The sequence below is a fragment of the Alosa alosa genome, chromosome 6 (assembly GCF_017589495.1).
Source record: "Alosa alosa isolate M-15738 ecotype Scorff River chromosome 6, AALO_Geno_1.1, whole genome shotgun sequence".
Classification (NCBI taxonomy): Eukaryota; Metazoa; Chordata; class Actinopteri; order Clupeiformes; family Clupeidae; genus Alosa; species Alosa alosa.
The window spans coordinates 15,774,372-15,789,940 of NC_063194.1; the positions used below are offsets into that span (position 1 = coordinate 15,774,372).

Consider the following 15,569-nt stretch of genomic DNA (forward strand, 5'->3'; position numbering starts at 1 on the left):
GATAGCTTTATTTTGCATGACCTTGATCAGAACAGTAACGTTTTCAGAATGTATTAACAACCTATCAAACATGATGATTTCACGCAGGGTTAGTGCCACCTCCGTAGACAGGCTCTGGTGTCACGAACTCTATTTTGGTGAAGACAAACTATGAAACATTGCCGTTGCTATGCAACCTTGACTGGGGGAGTCGCGGCGTCTGAAGCGTGCGTTAGCTTAGTGCTTCTTACTGATATATTTCTACTTTAACGGCACCGACAATCAAAAAACCCAGTGGAAACTAGATGGCAGAAATGTGTCGGCCAATCGGCCCACCATTTTTTTCTACTTCGCTACCTACAGATGTTTTACCGATGTTCGAAACGCCATGTTATTTCCCATAGACAATCGAAGCCCGGAAGTTGGATGGATACGGAAGTTACGGAGGCGGGACTTATTCTGGAGAGGTCTACAGAGTGTCCCAGTGATGCCACTTCCATTTGCCTCCATGGGACCTATCTTTCAAAAAAATTTGAACGCCAGTCTATGGCGAAAAAGAAGTTATTTTCTGGTCCCGTTTGACTTGTGCCTTGAATTACCCATATGATGTTTGTCAATTTTAAAGACAATTTTTCATGTAAAGACATTTGCAGTTTGTTTCGTGACTATTGAATTAGAACATTGTGAAAGATCGTAATTCCAACGACTACAAACCCATCAGTCGCGCTAGTGACGTTAGCTCATTCACAGCCACACTAGATTGTACAAGTATCAGCAACAGGTCTTAATTGGGCTTTCCTTGCCGATGAAAATACCATGAGTCAGAGGATTAAACACATCAGGTAAGTTGTATTCGTCCAAAGACTGTACATTAGATACTGTTAAGTGACATAGCAGGCAGCAAGATGCAACCGTTAACTAGCATAACAGCTAATCTTATCGTTAATTACATTGGTGACGTACTGTACATCGTTCGAGACAAGAGATGTAGTCCACTCAGCGGATTTGCACAAAACCAACATAACTTTTGAAGTCTATCGAACAACAGTACTTTCTTGACGTGAAAAATTATCTTTTAAATTCACACACATCATATGTGAAATTTGTGGCACAATTCAAACTGGACCAAAAAATAATTGTTATCTCTCCATTAACTCCCGTTCATATTTTTTTTGAAAGATAGGTCCCTTGTAGCGGGAGTAAAACGGAAGTCACTGGGACACTCTATATGTTTCACGAACCAGCTAGCCTTGTGATAACACAATCTTTACCTTTTGTTTAGTCCACTGAAAGTTATCCACATATCAAACGATTAAATACACAGTAATGGAGGAATTGTTTTGGGGAAGCAGTTGCACTATATCCCACTTTTGCTGCCTTTAAGCCACTTAAATCCATAGCCTAGATGAGCATTGCACATGCATTATAACTTGACGTGATGGTGAAGCTAAATGCCCAAGAAATGTCACGTCATAAAAGTTGTAGGCCTATAACGCAAAAACGTAATGACAGCTTGTTCGTGGTGGTGTAATAACCTGACCCTCGCCAGATGAATTTCGCTCCGCCTAGCTCCACTCATCCATCTGGAACCGATCCATTGGAATGGTGTTTCAGAAGGCTGGGCCTAATCAAAAAATGCTTGCATATGATTGAATAAGCCACTTGTCCGTCATCTATTGACGTGCTACTTCAACCACTCACATCGAAGCCAACCCGTGACGCTGATAACAGTCTCACGGTCACTTCTCCACTACGTCACATCTATGAAACTCCCGCCCTGCGTCCTGATTGGCTGAACCATAAAGTCGGTTGCAGAAATGGAAGAGGTCCCAGATGGATGTGAGTGAAGCTAGGCGGAGCTAAACGGAACGAAATTCATCTGGCTTGGGTCAGGTTAGTGGTGTAGTGCTGCCTAATTGAAATGGGATAGGCAAGGGTTATCTTATATTCGGCTATTAAGTGTGGCACATTTATTGGGCTTTTAGCCTCTTCATTTATTTGATGAGGAACTGATAAAGACTGAGCAGCAGAAAAATCATAGTCGATACATAAATTGTTTATTATTATAATTAGGGTATTGATAGCCTACTATTACTGTTATTATTATTCGGATGAGGCAAAGGAATGTAAATCTGAGTCTGAAATGTTGGCTACAAACAGTCTATACTGCTGTAACTGCTGTTATTAATTGTTAACTTCCGGGAACTATGAGGTCCATGGTTAGTCTGGCTTTCGCCAGACCAAGCTCAATCTTTTAAGAAATCGAAAAGGAATCGCCGGCAGATCAGGCTGAGTTCACCCAGCCTATAGTCCATTGTAGGCGCCCGATAGAAATATTGTTTAATTTTGTAATTGAGATATCCACGCACGAACATACACCCGGGGACCAAACAAAATTTTTCCGTAAAAGTCTGGTGGGGCTACATACTCACCAAATTTCATGTTCCCCGGTGGTTCGGTGTCCCGGGTATCGTTGACCAAAATTCAGGAAGTAGATGACGGGTGGGGACTTGACAATCCCTATATGACCGCTATAAATATTGCGAACTGTTGAGTAAGGGGGTCAGTCGTGTTTGACGCACAGACAGCCTTGTAGCCTATTTTGCTTAGGCCTAACTTTTAACGACAGTAGGTTGTAGCGTATGTTGACAAAAAATAACCATGCAATTAAAATAGTCAACTTAAAACTTTGCTATTATTAATGTATAGCACAAAACCATAACCAGTAGGCCTACCAGAACCTCGCAACCTCGCATATTAGCGCATGATTTGTGTGCGTCTATTTGGCAAGACCACTAGCTTGTCATGGATGCGTTGTTGCTAAAGGAAGACACAGGTGTCAAAGGTTAAAAAATAAATGGAGATGGGCGGCTGTTGGAAACGGGGGAGAACTAACAAGCCATGGTGTAAAAAAATAAAGTGCCAGGGGTTTGCTTTTGCAAGAAGCTGAAGTTGGCCGCACATTCAGAATGCGGTGTAGTCAAGTTTCGATTCCACCTTAAATATTGCAATTTTCTACCGACAGGGGGCAGTGCTGACTGCAAATACGCGATGACACTGGCATTTGCCTGGTAGCAGACGAACATGTAGGCTACTCCTCACAGACGAATAAAAAACTTTTTTTCTGGTGACTCCATTGTCGACCAATCTTTAAGTAAATGATACAACATGCTTTCTGTCAAATAAATCGGTTCATATTGCACTTGTTTCATCAGGAAAACTCAAAAAGGGTGCTATCTCTATAGGTAGATGTGAACAACGTATGACTTAGGGCCTGAAAAAAGTTCAGTCAAACGATTTTTTCCCCCCACTTCAATCCCTGTATACGTGGGCTAAAAATGGGTTCAACAAACATGGGTACTTTATAGGTACTACAGGGATCCGACATGGGCAACGCAAGGGTGGTCCTTATATGGGGTAAAGAAAATGTTTTTTGAAATTTCCGGAATCGCTCATTTTTGCAGAAATTGTACCATTTAAGAACGCACAACAAAATAATATGCAACATTATTTGTTGGTCAGACTATAATAAGAATAGCAATAATAAACAATGTCAATTAAATCAATAGCCTAATGAAATAAACAATGAAAATGAGGGGGGGGGGAAGCAATAATAAACAATAATGTCCATTCAATCAATAATATAAAAACAATAACATGGTAAGACTACATTAAAGAGAATATCAATAGTAAACAACAATGTCAAATTAATCAACTGCTTAATGGAAATAAAACAATATTTTACAAACCATAACGCATGAGAACCGCTTAATGAACTAAGTGCATGTTGAACAGATATGCCTTTAGACCCCTCTTAAATGACCCAAAACTATCACAGGAACGGAGAGCACTGGGCAACTCATTCCACCAACATGGAACCACTGAGGAAAAGCGTCTTGAATTTGACCTAGCATTTATGACTGGTCGACACAACAGGCGCTCATCAGAAGACCGCAGTGGGCGGTTGGGGATGTATATCTTGATCATTGAATTAAAATAACTAGAATTAAAATAATTAAAATAAAAGGAGCAGATCCAGTCAGTGTCCAAGGCCAAAGTGAGAGATTTAAATTGTGTTATCATATTGTACAGTTGTACACTCGGGACGTCCTTTTTCTCTTTGTGCCAGAAGAAAGTCTCTATCTTCTGGATGTCTATCTTCTGGAATAAGTGCATCTTGATGTGCGATATCAAACAGGTCTCCCAACTGGTCTATGAAGACCTCTACATTGCACATTGAGTCTCAGAAGTTCTCTTGGCATTTTTCTTCAGCTTCTGCCACTTGTCGTGAAGTGTTTCCAGTTGTTTTATGGCATGTTGGGGACAAACATAAAACCTGCTTCTTGGAGAGTAACTTTGTTTCAATTATTTCAGTCTCTTCTGATCCAAGTAACCATATAGCGGATTTGCTTCGTGTTGCTTCAGCCATTGTCTCAGTGTATATTGTCTATTGTGCTTCATTCACATTGATGCCTTGAAAGACATATCACAACTAAAACAGGAGTTGCTATGAATTGCTCACAACAGCATATTATTGGGAAATACCAGAATCAGCAGATGAGATCAGCATTGCAAATTTGCATAGACAATATGTAATTCCCATTATCATGTGGTCACCAATAATCAATACACATCATCATTGACTGCATGGTCAAATAAGTCCATTGCTGCCATAAGCATATATTATTAAACAATTATACATGCTAGCACAATGTACTGTATCACATAATACGCAAATAATCCTGAATATGCACACTGCACAGTATGTGTTAAACTTCAAAGGTCTTGAGCAACCTCTAAATATTGATAACATTTTGCCCAATTATTTTTTTTTATTTATTCAAACATATTGGTGGGGTGAGAGCATGAACTTTCAAAAGTTGAAAAATAAGGACCGCCCTAGGCTTAACAAACATGGGTAGTGCATGGGTCCAACAAGAAAAGTCTGGGCTGACCAATTTATCAAAGCATGATATTATGACTGCTGCGTAGTGGTCATAGGTTTAGTCAGCTTCTTTTCTTCCGGATTTTTTTTCCCTCAGTAAATTGTTTGTCAAAGATTTCCTGGACACTAAAAGACCGGGCTGGACGAAACTTGGTGGGCATGTATCCCCACAAGGATGACACGGAACCAGTGATTTTCGGTTTGATCCGCATAATGCTTTTTAACATGTAATTGTGAAGAGAGTGTACTAGACAGAAGGGGTTCTCAATGTTTTTGGTTCCAAGGACCCCTTTTGGGGGAGAACATTTTCCAAGGACCCCCTCATAACCGTCCGTAACAATTAAGCATGCCATTCTCTGAAGTTGTGGCCAGGTTCTTCATGACCTAAGTGAAGTTAAATGTGGGTAGGATCAAAGACACAATTTGCTTGTTTTATGGGTGAAAAGGGGCATCATCTGTAGATATTATTTTTTAAAATCTTTGCAAACAAGGGATAGTGCTGAAAAACAATATTGGCACTGCATTAAAACCAGCAACCTGCAAAGAAAATCATTGTATGGGCCCAGGAAAACCTCTGATAACCATTGTCTATGAGCACAGTTTGATACTGAATTCAGAAATGCTAGTGAAATCTCTAAACTATGTCATTTTTGCTGCTATATGGGTTTACGAGACATGAACATAATCACATTCTCTTTGCATTTTACACTAGCCTGGAGGACCAGACCCAATCCCAAATATTAAGGGTCTGGCTACGAGTAATGAAAATGGCCCAACTTGAGGGGCGGCATCAAGCATGCATTTGAAAATAACACTCCTTGCAATTGGATAACACTACGACCAATGTTTCCGGACATCAACGTTGCAGCGCTGTCGTCATCCGTTTAGCTCGCCTCTGGCCCACCTATCAGATACACCAATGTGATTGGTGCAGCTCGGTTTCATGGGCATAGGTAATGAGCATCATACTCGTCGCCAGAGTCACTCACTGAGCAAATTCAAATTTAGCTCTCGCGAGAACTCTGGATTTCCAGGGTAATTTTACACACCATTAGCTACCAAGAATATGCAGACAGTTTTTCATTGAAAGTTGGCATTGAAATCTGAAGATACTGATGAAAGCATCCTTTTACCAACAAAGACCAAATCTGTTTGCAGACTGGATTACGGCCATCAGGATGAAAGTCCTGAAAAACTGAAGTACTATAACAACCTTACAGCACACATTAGTATTTGGACAACATACCCAAAATAGGCTGGGTGTGGAGGCATACATCAACAATTAAAAGTTGCAAGTTCTACCTTGCACTGGAGAGCACAGAACATTCTGATGAGAAAACAGTACAATATTTGCCTGAAAAACTCTACAATTCTCTAAACCGGGGCAGTGCCAGTGGTTTCGGGGCTGTCTTGGAAAATATTTGAAGGCTTAATCTCCAGAGGTACCTTCATTCATGTGGGTGACTTCAGCAGTCCGAAAGAGCTGGCTGATTATCTCCATGTCCTGGACAAGATATACAAGATAAGTATAACCAGTTTTTCTGGTGCAAAAAAACAGTGAGTCACAAACTTTGCCTTTCCGCTGGAGTACGCCTGTCTGGCACACAGGTGCCAGTCAAGTTTTAAGCAATCTTAGTCAACAGTTCTGGGGAGGAGATATGGACTGAACTAGGAGTAAGAACTGTAACTAGCTTGCCTGGAAAAGGACCCATGGCTATCTTGCCTCTATAGAGGCAAACAATTACAGATGGAGATACAGATAAAGCATCTTGCGGTCACCAAGTCTAAAGACTTGACCTCCATGATGACAGATTATGAAAAAGGCATGCCAGATGGGAAAGCCTTTCTTGTTATCTAAAACAAGTATAAATGGCTGGAGTTGCTAAATGCTACCATCACTTTGCCTGGAATCATTTGTTGGATTTGATTGTTTTTTTATATATCGTTTTACTCATCATTTGCATTTGTTGAGTATTTATCTGCTTGTTTCTGTTACGGTGACCCTGATGACCTTATGTTTGATCCCACTGCTGATCAGAACTCTTCCCTAGGAGAATGTCCATTTTAAACTTGACTCCTGATCCACTTAACAAGAACAATGAGTGTGGAGCTTCTGTCATACTTTTTACTTGTCATGTAATACTCTATGACATAGCATGACTACCATTTTTCAAATATGGTTTGTTAGTGCTGTTGACAAGTGTTTCTCTTGGACACTAGATGGTAGCACAATCATTCTTTTCATGGCCTCTTCTTACGAAGGCTTTGTGGGTCAGTGTGTGTTCATCTAATCACAGTACACCACAAAAAAATTTTTTTGTCATTTTGAGAACCAGTGTGGAAAGAGGAAATGTTGTTTACTCATTAAGTCTTCAATAACTACTGTAGATATACCGCAGAGCGGTACAAAATATGACCGCCGCCCAGTCCAGCACATTTTTTCCACAAAAATAAGTCACGTTTGTCAAATTGTGTTCATTAGGAAATTAACTTTGTTCCTTTTTTGTGTTTGTAATTGAGTGTGTGGTTGTTTTTGTGATATATGTGTACTGACACTACTTTTGTGTGTCTTTATTGAGTGTGTGTGCCTGCATGTAAGTTAGTTAGTTGTGTGTGTTTGTGTATGTAGGTGTGGGTGCATGTGTGTGAGGATGTGCGTGTGCGTGTTGTGTGTGTGCATGTTTTTCTTGACACTCAAAGTGCTTCACAGGAAAGGCGGAATCTTACTAAGCACCACCAATGTGTAGCACCCATCTGAGTGATGCACAACAGCCATTATGTGCCAGAATGTTCACCACACTAGTTTCAGGTGGAGAGTGAAGGAGTGAATTAACCAATTACACACTGGGAGGATGATTACAAAGCCAAATTGAATGAATCAGGTTGGGAATTTAGCCAGCAAATCAGGCACCTACCTACTCTTTGCAATAAGTGCCATGGGATCTTTAACAACCATGGTGAGTCAGGACCTCAATTTAACATTCATGCCCAGGAAAACATCTCCTGCAGTACAGTGTCACCACTTCCAGAAGGTACCTACTCTTCCAAGGAGGTCTCTTATCCAGGTACTAACTAAGCCTGCTTAGCTTCAGTAATTCAGCAATGTCAGGGTATCTGCTGGTCTGGCTGCTGGCTAAAAACAAAAAGGTGAAAGGCCTATATGATTCTATCTATCTATCATTATGCACATTCAATTCTCACTGGTATCTGCTAGACAACAAGTACCAAAACATGATTAGTTGATAGATTTCACATGTAAAATACATTTTATACAACCCCACCCCCATCTTGCCTGTTTACAATTCTGAGAAATTCTTGAATTGTGTGCATGTGTACGTGTTGATGTTTATGTGTGTGTGTGCATGCATGCATGCGTACATATGTCTACTGTGTGTGTATTTGTCATACGTATGATTACTGTGAATGTATGTGTGCATGTGTGTATCTGTTTATGCACATGTGTGCATATGGAATTGGTTAACATGGCCCCTGGTGGCAAACCTACGCAACAAATTGCTCATCCTAGGCCCTACAGTTCTCAAGATATTCACAGAAACTGTTGGTGTACAGTCACTAAATGTACACATAAATGTATTTATTGTATGGCCCCCCATGAACGAAAGTCCATGAAACTTGGCATGCATTCAGAGGGTATCATAATGATCCTACACTTTCAATTTCGTGCAGTTTTGACCATGTCAGGTCAGAGATACCTGCGATTACAACATCTCATTTTTGCTTTTTTATTTTTAACTAGGTGGCGCTATACATGAAATGAGTGGTTATGGGATGGGTTGACATGCAAAAAAAAAAAAGATGGTCCTCCTAGGCCCTACAGTTGTCGAGATATTCACAAAAAACTGTCCGGCGGGGGGGCGACGGATCAAAGCGAAAAACAATGGTTCCATGCTATCCTTGTAGGGTTACATGCCCACCAAGTTTCGTGCACCCCGGTCTTCCCGGAATCCTTGACGGAAAATGGCACATGTGTGTGGGGGGATGGAAGAAAAAACTCTGACTAAACCTATATGACCGCCGCTTCGCTGCGCGGCAGTTATAATAATCTTACCTTCAAAACACAATTTCAAAAAGTGCAACTTGAAAGTTTTGTTTTTCCTAAATTGGTTATAAATAGCAAATAATTTCCTTTTAAACAACTAAGTAGTCTTCCACATATATTTTGCATAGATGATAGTTTAAAGTGTGGTTTCACCAGCATTGGATTCATTCGTTTATTCATCTATTCTCTTGTAACACTGATACATTTGGTAACAATACAATAACACCCACTATACTTGGTATTGGTATTCCACTGTAATTAAGATAAGCTCATATGAAAAAGAAATCCAGTTGCACTGTTCCAATTACATTGCCAATGGCATGCTTTGCATTAGATGCTGTTATCCATTTTGCTGCATTATTGATTATATAATTATGAGGTTATAAGGGCGGTATGTTTTATGTACAGTTTCAATACAGTATTAGGTGTTTAATGGTAATCTTGGGCTTCGTATGATCATCCATAAACAATCTCATTGTGGATTTTCTTTCATTTCAACATTCTCTCACTGAAAAACTCTGGTTTGCTAAGATTATATGTGCAGTCATCAGTGGGATGCTGATTATGCTTGAGGTAGAAGTCGTGTCACTGTGCTGACATTCCGGTACACCTATTCGCCTTTTTCATGTGGTGGCCATTGTGTAAACCAAAAGGAGGTGATGGGGTACACTGACTATCTATCTATAAATTACAAGAACGTCTGTCTGTCTGTGTTCGTGTGTTATTCGCATATCTGTCGAACCGTTCATCCGATTGATTTCAAACTTGGCAGGTGTCTTGCTAAGTGCAGTGCCAAGTGTGATGTTTTTTGGATAAGAAATGCTAAGTATATCATTAAATATATTGGTAAAAGAAGCACACATTGGCTTTGCCACTCTAGCTGCTGGCCATTCCCCCTCTCACACAACACAGCGCAGGACCACAGAGGGTGAGCAGAGCTTTGGCAACACTGAATCTGGGTAGAAAGTCAAGATGCAAGAAGTTGGCTGACACCTCAAATACTCCAGGCTACTTTGGACTGTCTTTAGACTTAGAATAAATAAATGACAATTCCGACTGCAAGGTCCCAAATTAAAACGAGCAATAATGGTCCTGAATTTAAGGACGTTTCAGAATGTCACACATGCAAAGCATGAGCAGCTACGGACATCAAGTGGCAGACAGAGCGTGAGGTCACTTATAGGCTACCTGAAACTGTTTTTGAGTCACATCATTGCAAATTTCATACGATGATGGATCATTCCACAAAATGGTTTGTCTTCTCTAACATCAAGTTATTCAATAAGCTAAATATAGACTTAACTCAAAACGCCTGTTTTAAACCAGGCATGTAACCAGGCATTTTAAACCTGCAGGCATGTAGGGGCGTCTGTGGCCTACTGGTTAGTGAATCGGACTTGTGACCAAAGGATGATAGGAAAAATGTGGGTGGGGGGAGTGATTGAACAGCACTCTCCCACATCCACGGATGAGGTGCCCTTGAGCAAGGCACCTAACCCCCAACTGCTCCCTGGGCGCCAAGATTAAGGCTGCCCACTGCTCCGGGTGTGTATGTGTGCTCCTAGTGTGCTCACTGCTCTGAGGGTGTGTGTGTTTGAATGGGTGTACACTGTATGTGGGTGTGTTGTACACTACCCCCTGATGGGTAAAATGCAGAACACAAATTCCTCGTATATGCAAGTATACTTGGCCTATAAACCTGATTTATATTTCCATGTAATTGGGCTAAAGGTTGTCTACAGGAATAGCATGTTTGAACACTGCATCATCAGTGTTGTGTGTAACACGTTACAAAGTAACACGTTAAAGTATTGAACATAACTACTTTTTGGGTAAAAAATAGTGTAACACGCTACTACTGAACGTTGCTTTCTCAGCTACGCGCTTGCACAATAGTCACAAGCTCCCCATGGACTGTATGTGACAGAGGCTGTAAGCATGAAGAGCAATCATGCGAGAAGCAGCCAACGCTAACTTTTGAGGGATGGAGGTACCGGTATTCCCATTAGGTGGAGGAATGTGAGTGTAAGGTGTACACTGTGCCCTGGTGAGAAACTTTTGCCCACTGCCGTTAACACAACTGCCAACCTATTGATACGATTTGCACTAGCTTTGCACCAATTTCAGAGGAGCCAGTTTAATGAAAGAATATAAGTCTGTAAAATAAGCCCTTATGTATTTTGTGTACTACTGTACTGCTGTATATGCCCATAAGATGTATCGAGGCTATGCTATTTGATATTGTTTCATATGGGTTTAGTGGTGGTGTTGAAGCCTATAATAGCCCAATGTTTTCGTGCTCTGTTTGTGGCATTTTTTATAATAAAGAGCACAAAATAAATACTTGTTATGTCCTCCATAGCAGAACTTTATATAGGCCTACATATTTAGGAACAGATATTGGGTTCTGCCCAAAGTCGAGCAACATAAAAGTAACGTAAAAAGTTACTTACTTACTTAAAAAGTAAAGAAGTAACGAGCAAATACTACTTCCCCAACACTATCATTAATGCGTTCTTGCCACCTACTGGTGAATGCATAGAACACAACAATCCTATGGTTTGTGTGCCCCATAGCCTCGTTTTGGTTTACAATGGCCACTGCATGAATAAGGTGAATTCTCTCTCTGCTTTGGTCTATCACCTTTCCATTCACAACTGATAGAAGTTGCCATGGTCACAGCACTCCCATTCAATCAGCTCTGAGCTTTGGAACCAGAGAGCGATTTCCTTCTGAGCCATCTCAATTGAGTCAGATGCGTGGATCACATTCCTAGAACAAACACATGCAAACCACTGTTAACAGTCTCATGGGGCAGACACAATGTGACAGCCACAGGCAAGTTGGTTGCACACAGGCAAGTTGTGTGTGTGTTTACATACCTGCTGATGTGAATACAGAAGTCTCCTCGAATTGTTCCGGGAGGAGCCTCAGCTGGGTTTGTATTTCCAACCAGCATTCGGGATGACCTCACCACATTATTCCCCTCCCAAACCTACACACACACACAAATGACACGCTCAAACATCCAAATGCATGAACAGATTCAAGCAGTGAATTCAAGCACTCAGTAATGTAACAAAACTCCAATAAATACATGTGTAGTGCAGTGGCAACTACTGGAAGTAGTGACAGGTTCAGTTATGTTCCGAGGAAGGCCAAAATGTCCGAGGTGACCATTTGTTAAGCTTTTGAGAGAGCACCATTGCAAATCATTAATCCCTTTAAAAAAAGAAATTGCTGAACTGTATAATTCATTACTTATGTAGTGTACTGTTTTCCTTTAATAAAAGAACATTCCAGACAATTTTACACCATTCTATTATTTTGCAATTATACTCAGATTACAATATTTGTTGGATGTTTCATGCTTCCTGACACTGCTTGAGAGAAAACTGGAGAGTAAGTTTGCTCTTTCCCCACCAGCTCTTCACTCCGCTTTTTGATCAAGCATACTAATTAGAGTGTGATTGTATTGTTGACATAGACTGATGACAGTGTTATTGTTTTGGTGGCATCAGACTAATTAGGTTGTAGTTGCCATCGTTAAGCTCAGGCAGAAAATAGTTTATTTATACAACATGCTCCACAGAAAATCAGGTTTTTCAAAAACTGAGTCTGATTTGAAGACTTTGGTATAAATGAAAGGACATGACACAGTAACCAATTTAACTCATTTATAAAATTGCCGACTCTGCCATTGTACACATTTTGCTTAGTCGTATTGGATTGGATTAAGAAAGGGGTATGGTCATTAATATGTCTTGCAAAACTTATATTGAAAGTGATTTAACCAGTTTGTAGCTGGTGTAATTCTTGAATGTTGAAATTGATAGATTTTAACTGTCTCTTTATGACCGAGAAGACAATAAAGACGGGATCTCCAAACATAGGAGATGAGTCACGTTAAAGCATCCCTCAAGGCAGACCTATGCCACTTTTAGCTCAGCTGCTCTGTCTCCACACATCATCTGACAAAACGGGTCTGTTGTTGATGTGATTCACACATGTCATTATGTCAACTGAAAGTGCTTTTCAACTTTCACCTGCATTATAGGTCACTGATTGAAGTGGCCTGGTTTAAAATTTACTAGGCCAAATTATTCTTGATCGAGGGTTTACAAACTATTGTGAGCTAAAACAGTCTAGCCACCCCAGATGTATTGCCTATACCTACTGTCTGTTTTGAATTCTGTATCTTTTAGCTACACGGTCTGAGAGACTGAATTCATCAAATCAATAGATGAACAGATACTGTGAAATGTAAGGTTATTCCCTAATTCCATGATAGGAAGTAACATTCACATAATGTTTGTAGGAATAGGAAATATTCTGACAATTATCTAGATTCTTGATTCTTGCCACATAGTTTCTGCTGTGCAGCTCTGATTGACTGCCCCTCCTGACTGCCAACTGAAGCGTGGTAAGATAAATCAGTTCTCACCTTTCCCAGTGATGTCTGAAAGGGACCCATGATTTATTAGAGGTGACTTAGAGAGGACTTTCTTAAACCATTAGAATGTACCAAGCACTACAATTGCTCCTCAGGTAGGTCCAATTAGTAAAATTATTTATTGTTTGATTATGGGACAGCTCATAGCTGCAGCATATGACAAAGCAAAGACAGACAAGTATGCCTTTGTTTAAATTTGAGTACATTTTTACCTGCCACAGATTGTTGTACTGAACTGTCTTCAACAAGATGAGATTGCAAATGTATTTTTGGGTGGAATGTAAAGTGACCTTGGGTATGTGAATGTATGGTGCTATATAAATGTAACTATAAATGTAATTATTAGTAGTAGTAATAGAAGTAAGAGTACCATATTATACAAGCACCCAAGTGTGAGGAGTGAGCAGTTTGCTGATAACCAATATCTCTTCATAACATTCAAAACATGCCACTGTATTCCACTGACATATCAATGCATGCCACCTAAGCTCAACATTAAATGTACCTTTTTTAGCCTAGAGTACACAGTATTGGCTGAAAGACAAGTGAAGGATCGCTCACCATGGCAACCACAGGGCCGGAGGTCATGTAGTGTAGCAGACTGGGATAGAAGGATTTCTTGCACAGGGACATGTAATGCTGTGACAGCAGCTCATCGGACACCTGAGAGAGACACAAAACAGGTTGGAGAGAATGTGGCAGGACATGTTTTCCACACTCAGGTGTGCACGTTTTTTTTTTTACCTGCAGCATTTTCAGACCAACAAGTTGGAACCCTCGGATCTCAAAGCGCTGGATGATCTGACCGATGAGACGCCTCTGGACTCCATCAGGTTTGACTGCTATAAGGGTGCGTTCTCTTATACCTACAATAAACACGAAAAATCATTACACAGACAAAGCAATCATAGATACTGCTAAGCATGTTTCTATTTCACTCTTACATACACACACACACACACACACACACACACACATCACTTGGATGTTCTCTGGAGTAAAACTAATCTACTGATGTAATTCCAAAGGGCCTGACATGCATGTGCTCCCCACACTTTCTGTAACACAATTAAACTAAGGCATTCCCACACACTAAAAAGGTACCACTACAACTATCCACAGCATTAATCCCAGGAATGTAGTAGAAACTGTATTGTACAGCTTGGGGGGCGGGGTCAACAAATGTAAACAGAATATTTTCACAATATTTCAAGGCAACAAGCAATCACAGACGCATGCACGCGCAGGCAGACACAATAATAGGGGACTTAACAAATCCTTAAAAAAAACTTAAGACAACCCACTGAGAGCACCTGGGGACAACCGACCTAACTACAGAGGCGAAGTGTAGCCAGATTGTGGCCTGTTTAATGAGTGGACGCCGAATGATAAGCGCTTGTGACGGCTCAAATATTTTGCTCATTGGCATCGGAGTTCCTAAATGGAAAGTGTTCTCAAGCAGTGCGTGGCCCTAGTTCCCACGACACAAACTCAGTAAAATGTTAATGCTGCAAGGTACAATGTGGACATGACAACTTAACATCAATAATTTTAGGAGTCGATACATTAGAAAAAAGAACAAGAGCACTCAATTACCTGCAGAATTACTGTTGTAGCGAGCGTACTCATGTATAGTTGTGGATTTGGGGATCACTCGCAGTCCATTCATCTTTTTGACCGGAAAAATGACACCGTGAAGCAGACATCTGGGAAATAGTGCCATTTAGAAAAATAGTTTAATAAAAGTGTTGCTCTATAAGCAGCTAAACGTTTTTGCTAGAAGTGAATTTCGCCTTCACTACAGCACGCAGTTTCCCTTTAGTTTGACAAACTTTAGTCGCGTGCACAAATTATATAGGGGCGTAACAAGCTCGTGGTATTTAACCCCACAGATACAATAAATCTGTGCCGTGTATATGTGACTAAAAGACTGACCAACTCAGACTGACAAGGGCACGAGACAGAAAACAAGCTGAAACAAATTATTGAAAATAACAGAACTCCCTGTTCATCAGTCAATTTCTTCAGAATCATCAGCAGTCACCACATGTATTTATCTCAAATAGTACATGTGCAAACAACAGGTCATTTACCCCAAGGGTCAGGCTAATCAGCCAATCAGTATGTCACTA

The 15,569-nt window shown here is 40.5% G+C and overlaps 1 protein-coding gene across 1 annotated transcript; it reads right to left on the reverse strand.

The window, feature by feature from the left end:
* Window positions 1-10,633: 10,633 nt before the first annotated feature.
* nme4 (NME/NM23 nucleoside diphosphate kinase 4) lies at window positions 10,634-15,439 on the reverse strand. The gene is made up of 5 exons (XM_048245453.1): window positions 15,034-15,439; window positions 14,182-14,303; window positions 13,999-14,100; window positions 11,867-11,979; window positions 10,634-11,756 (listed from the first exon to the last, which is right to left on the reverse strand). Exons 1-5 carry the CDS (start codon window positions 15,158-15,160, stop codon window positions 11,636-11,638), a joined length of 585 nt encoding a protein of 194 aa, XP_048101410.1. The 5' UTR covers window positions 15,161-15,439; the 3' UTR covers window positions 10,634-11,635.
* Between the last annotated feature and the right edge of the window lie 130 nt (window positions 15,440-15,569).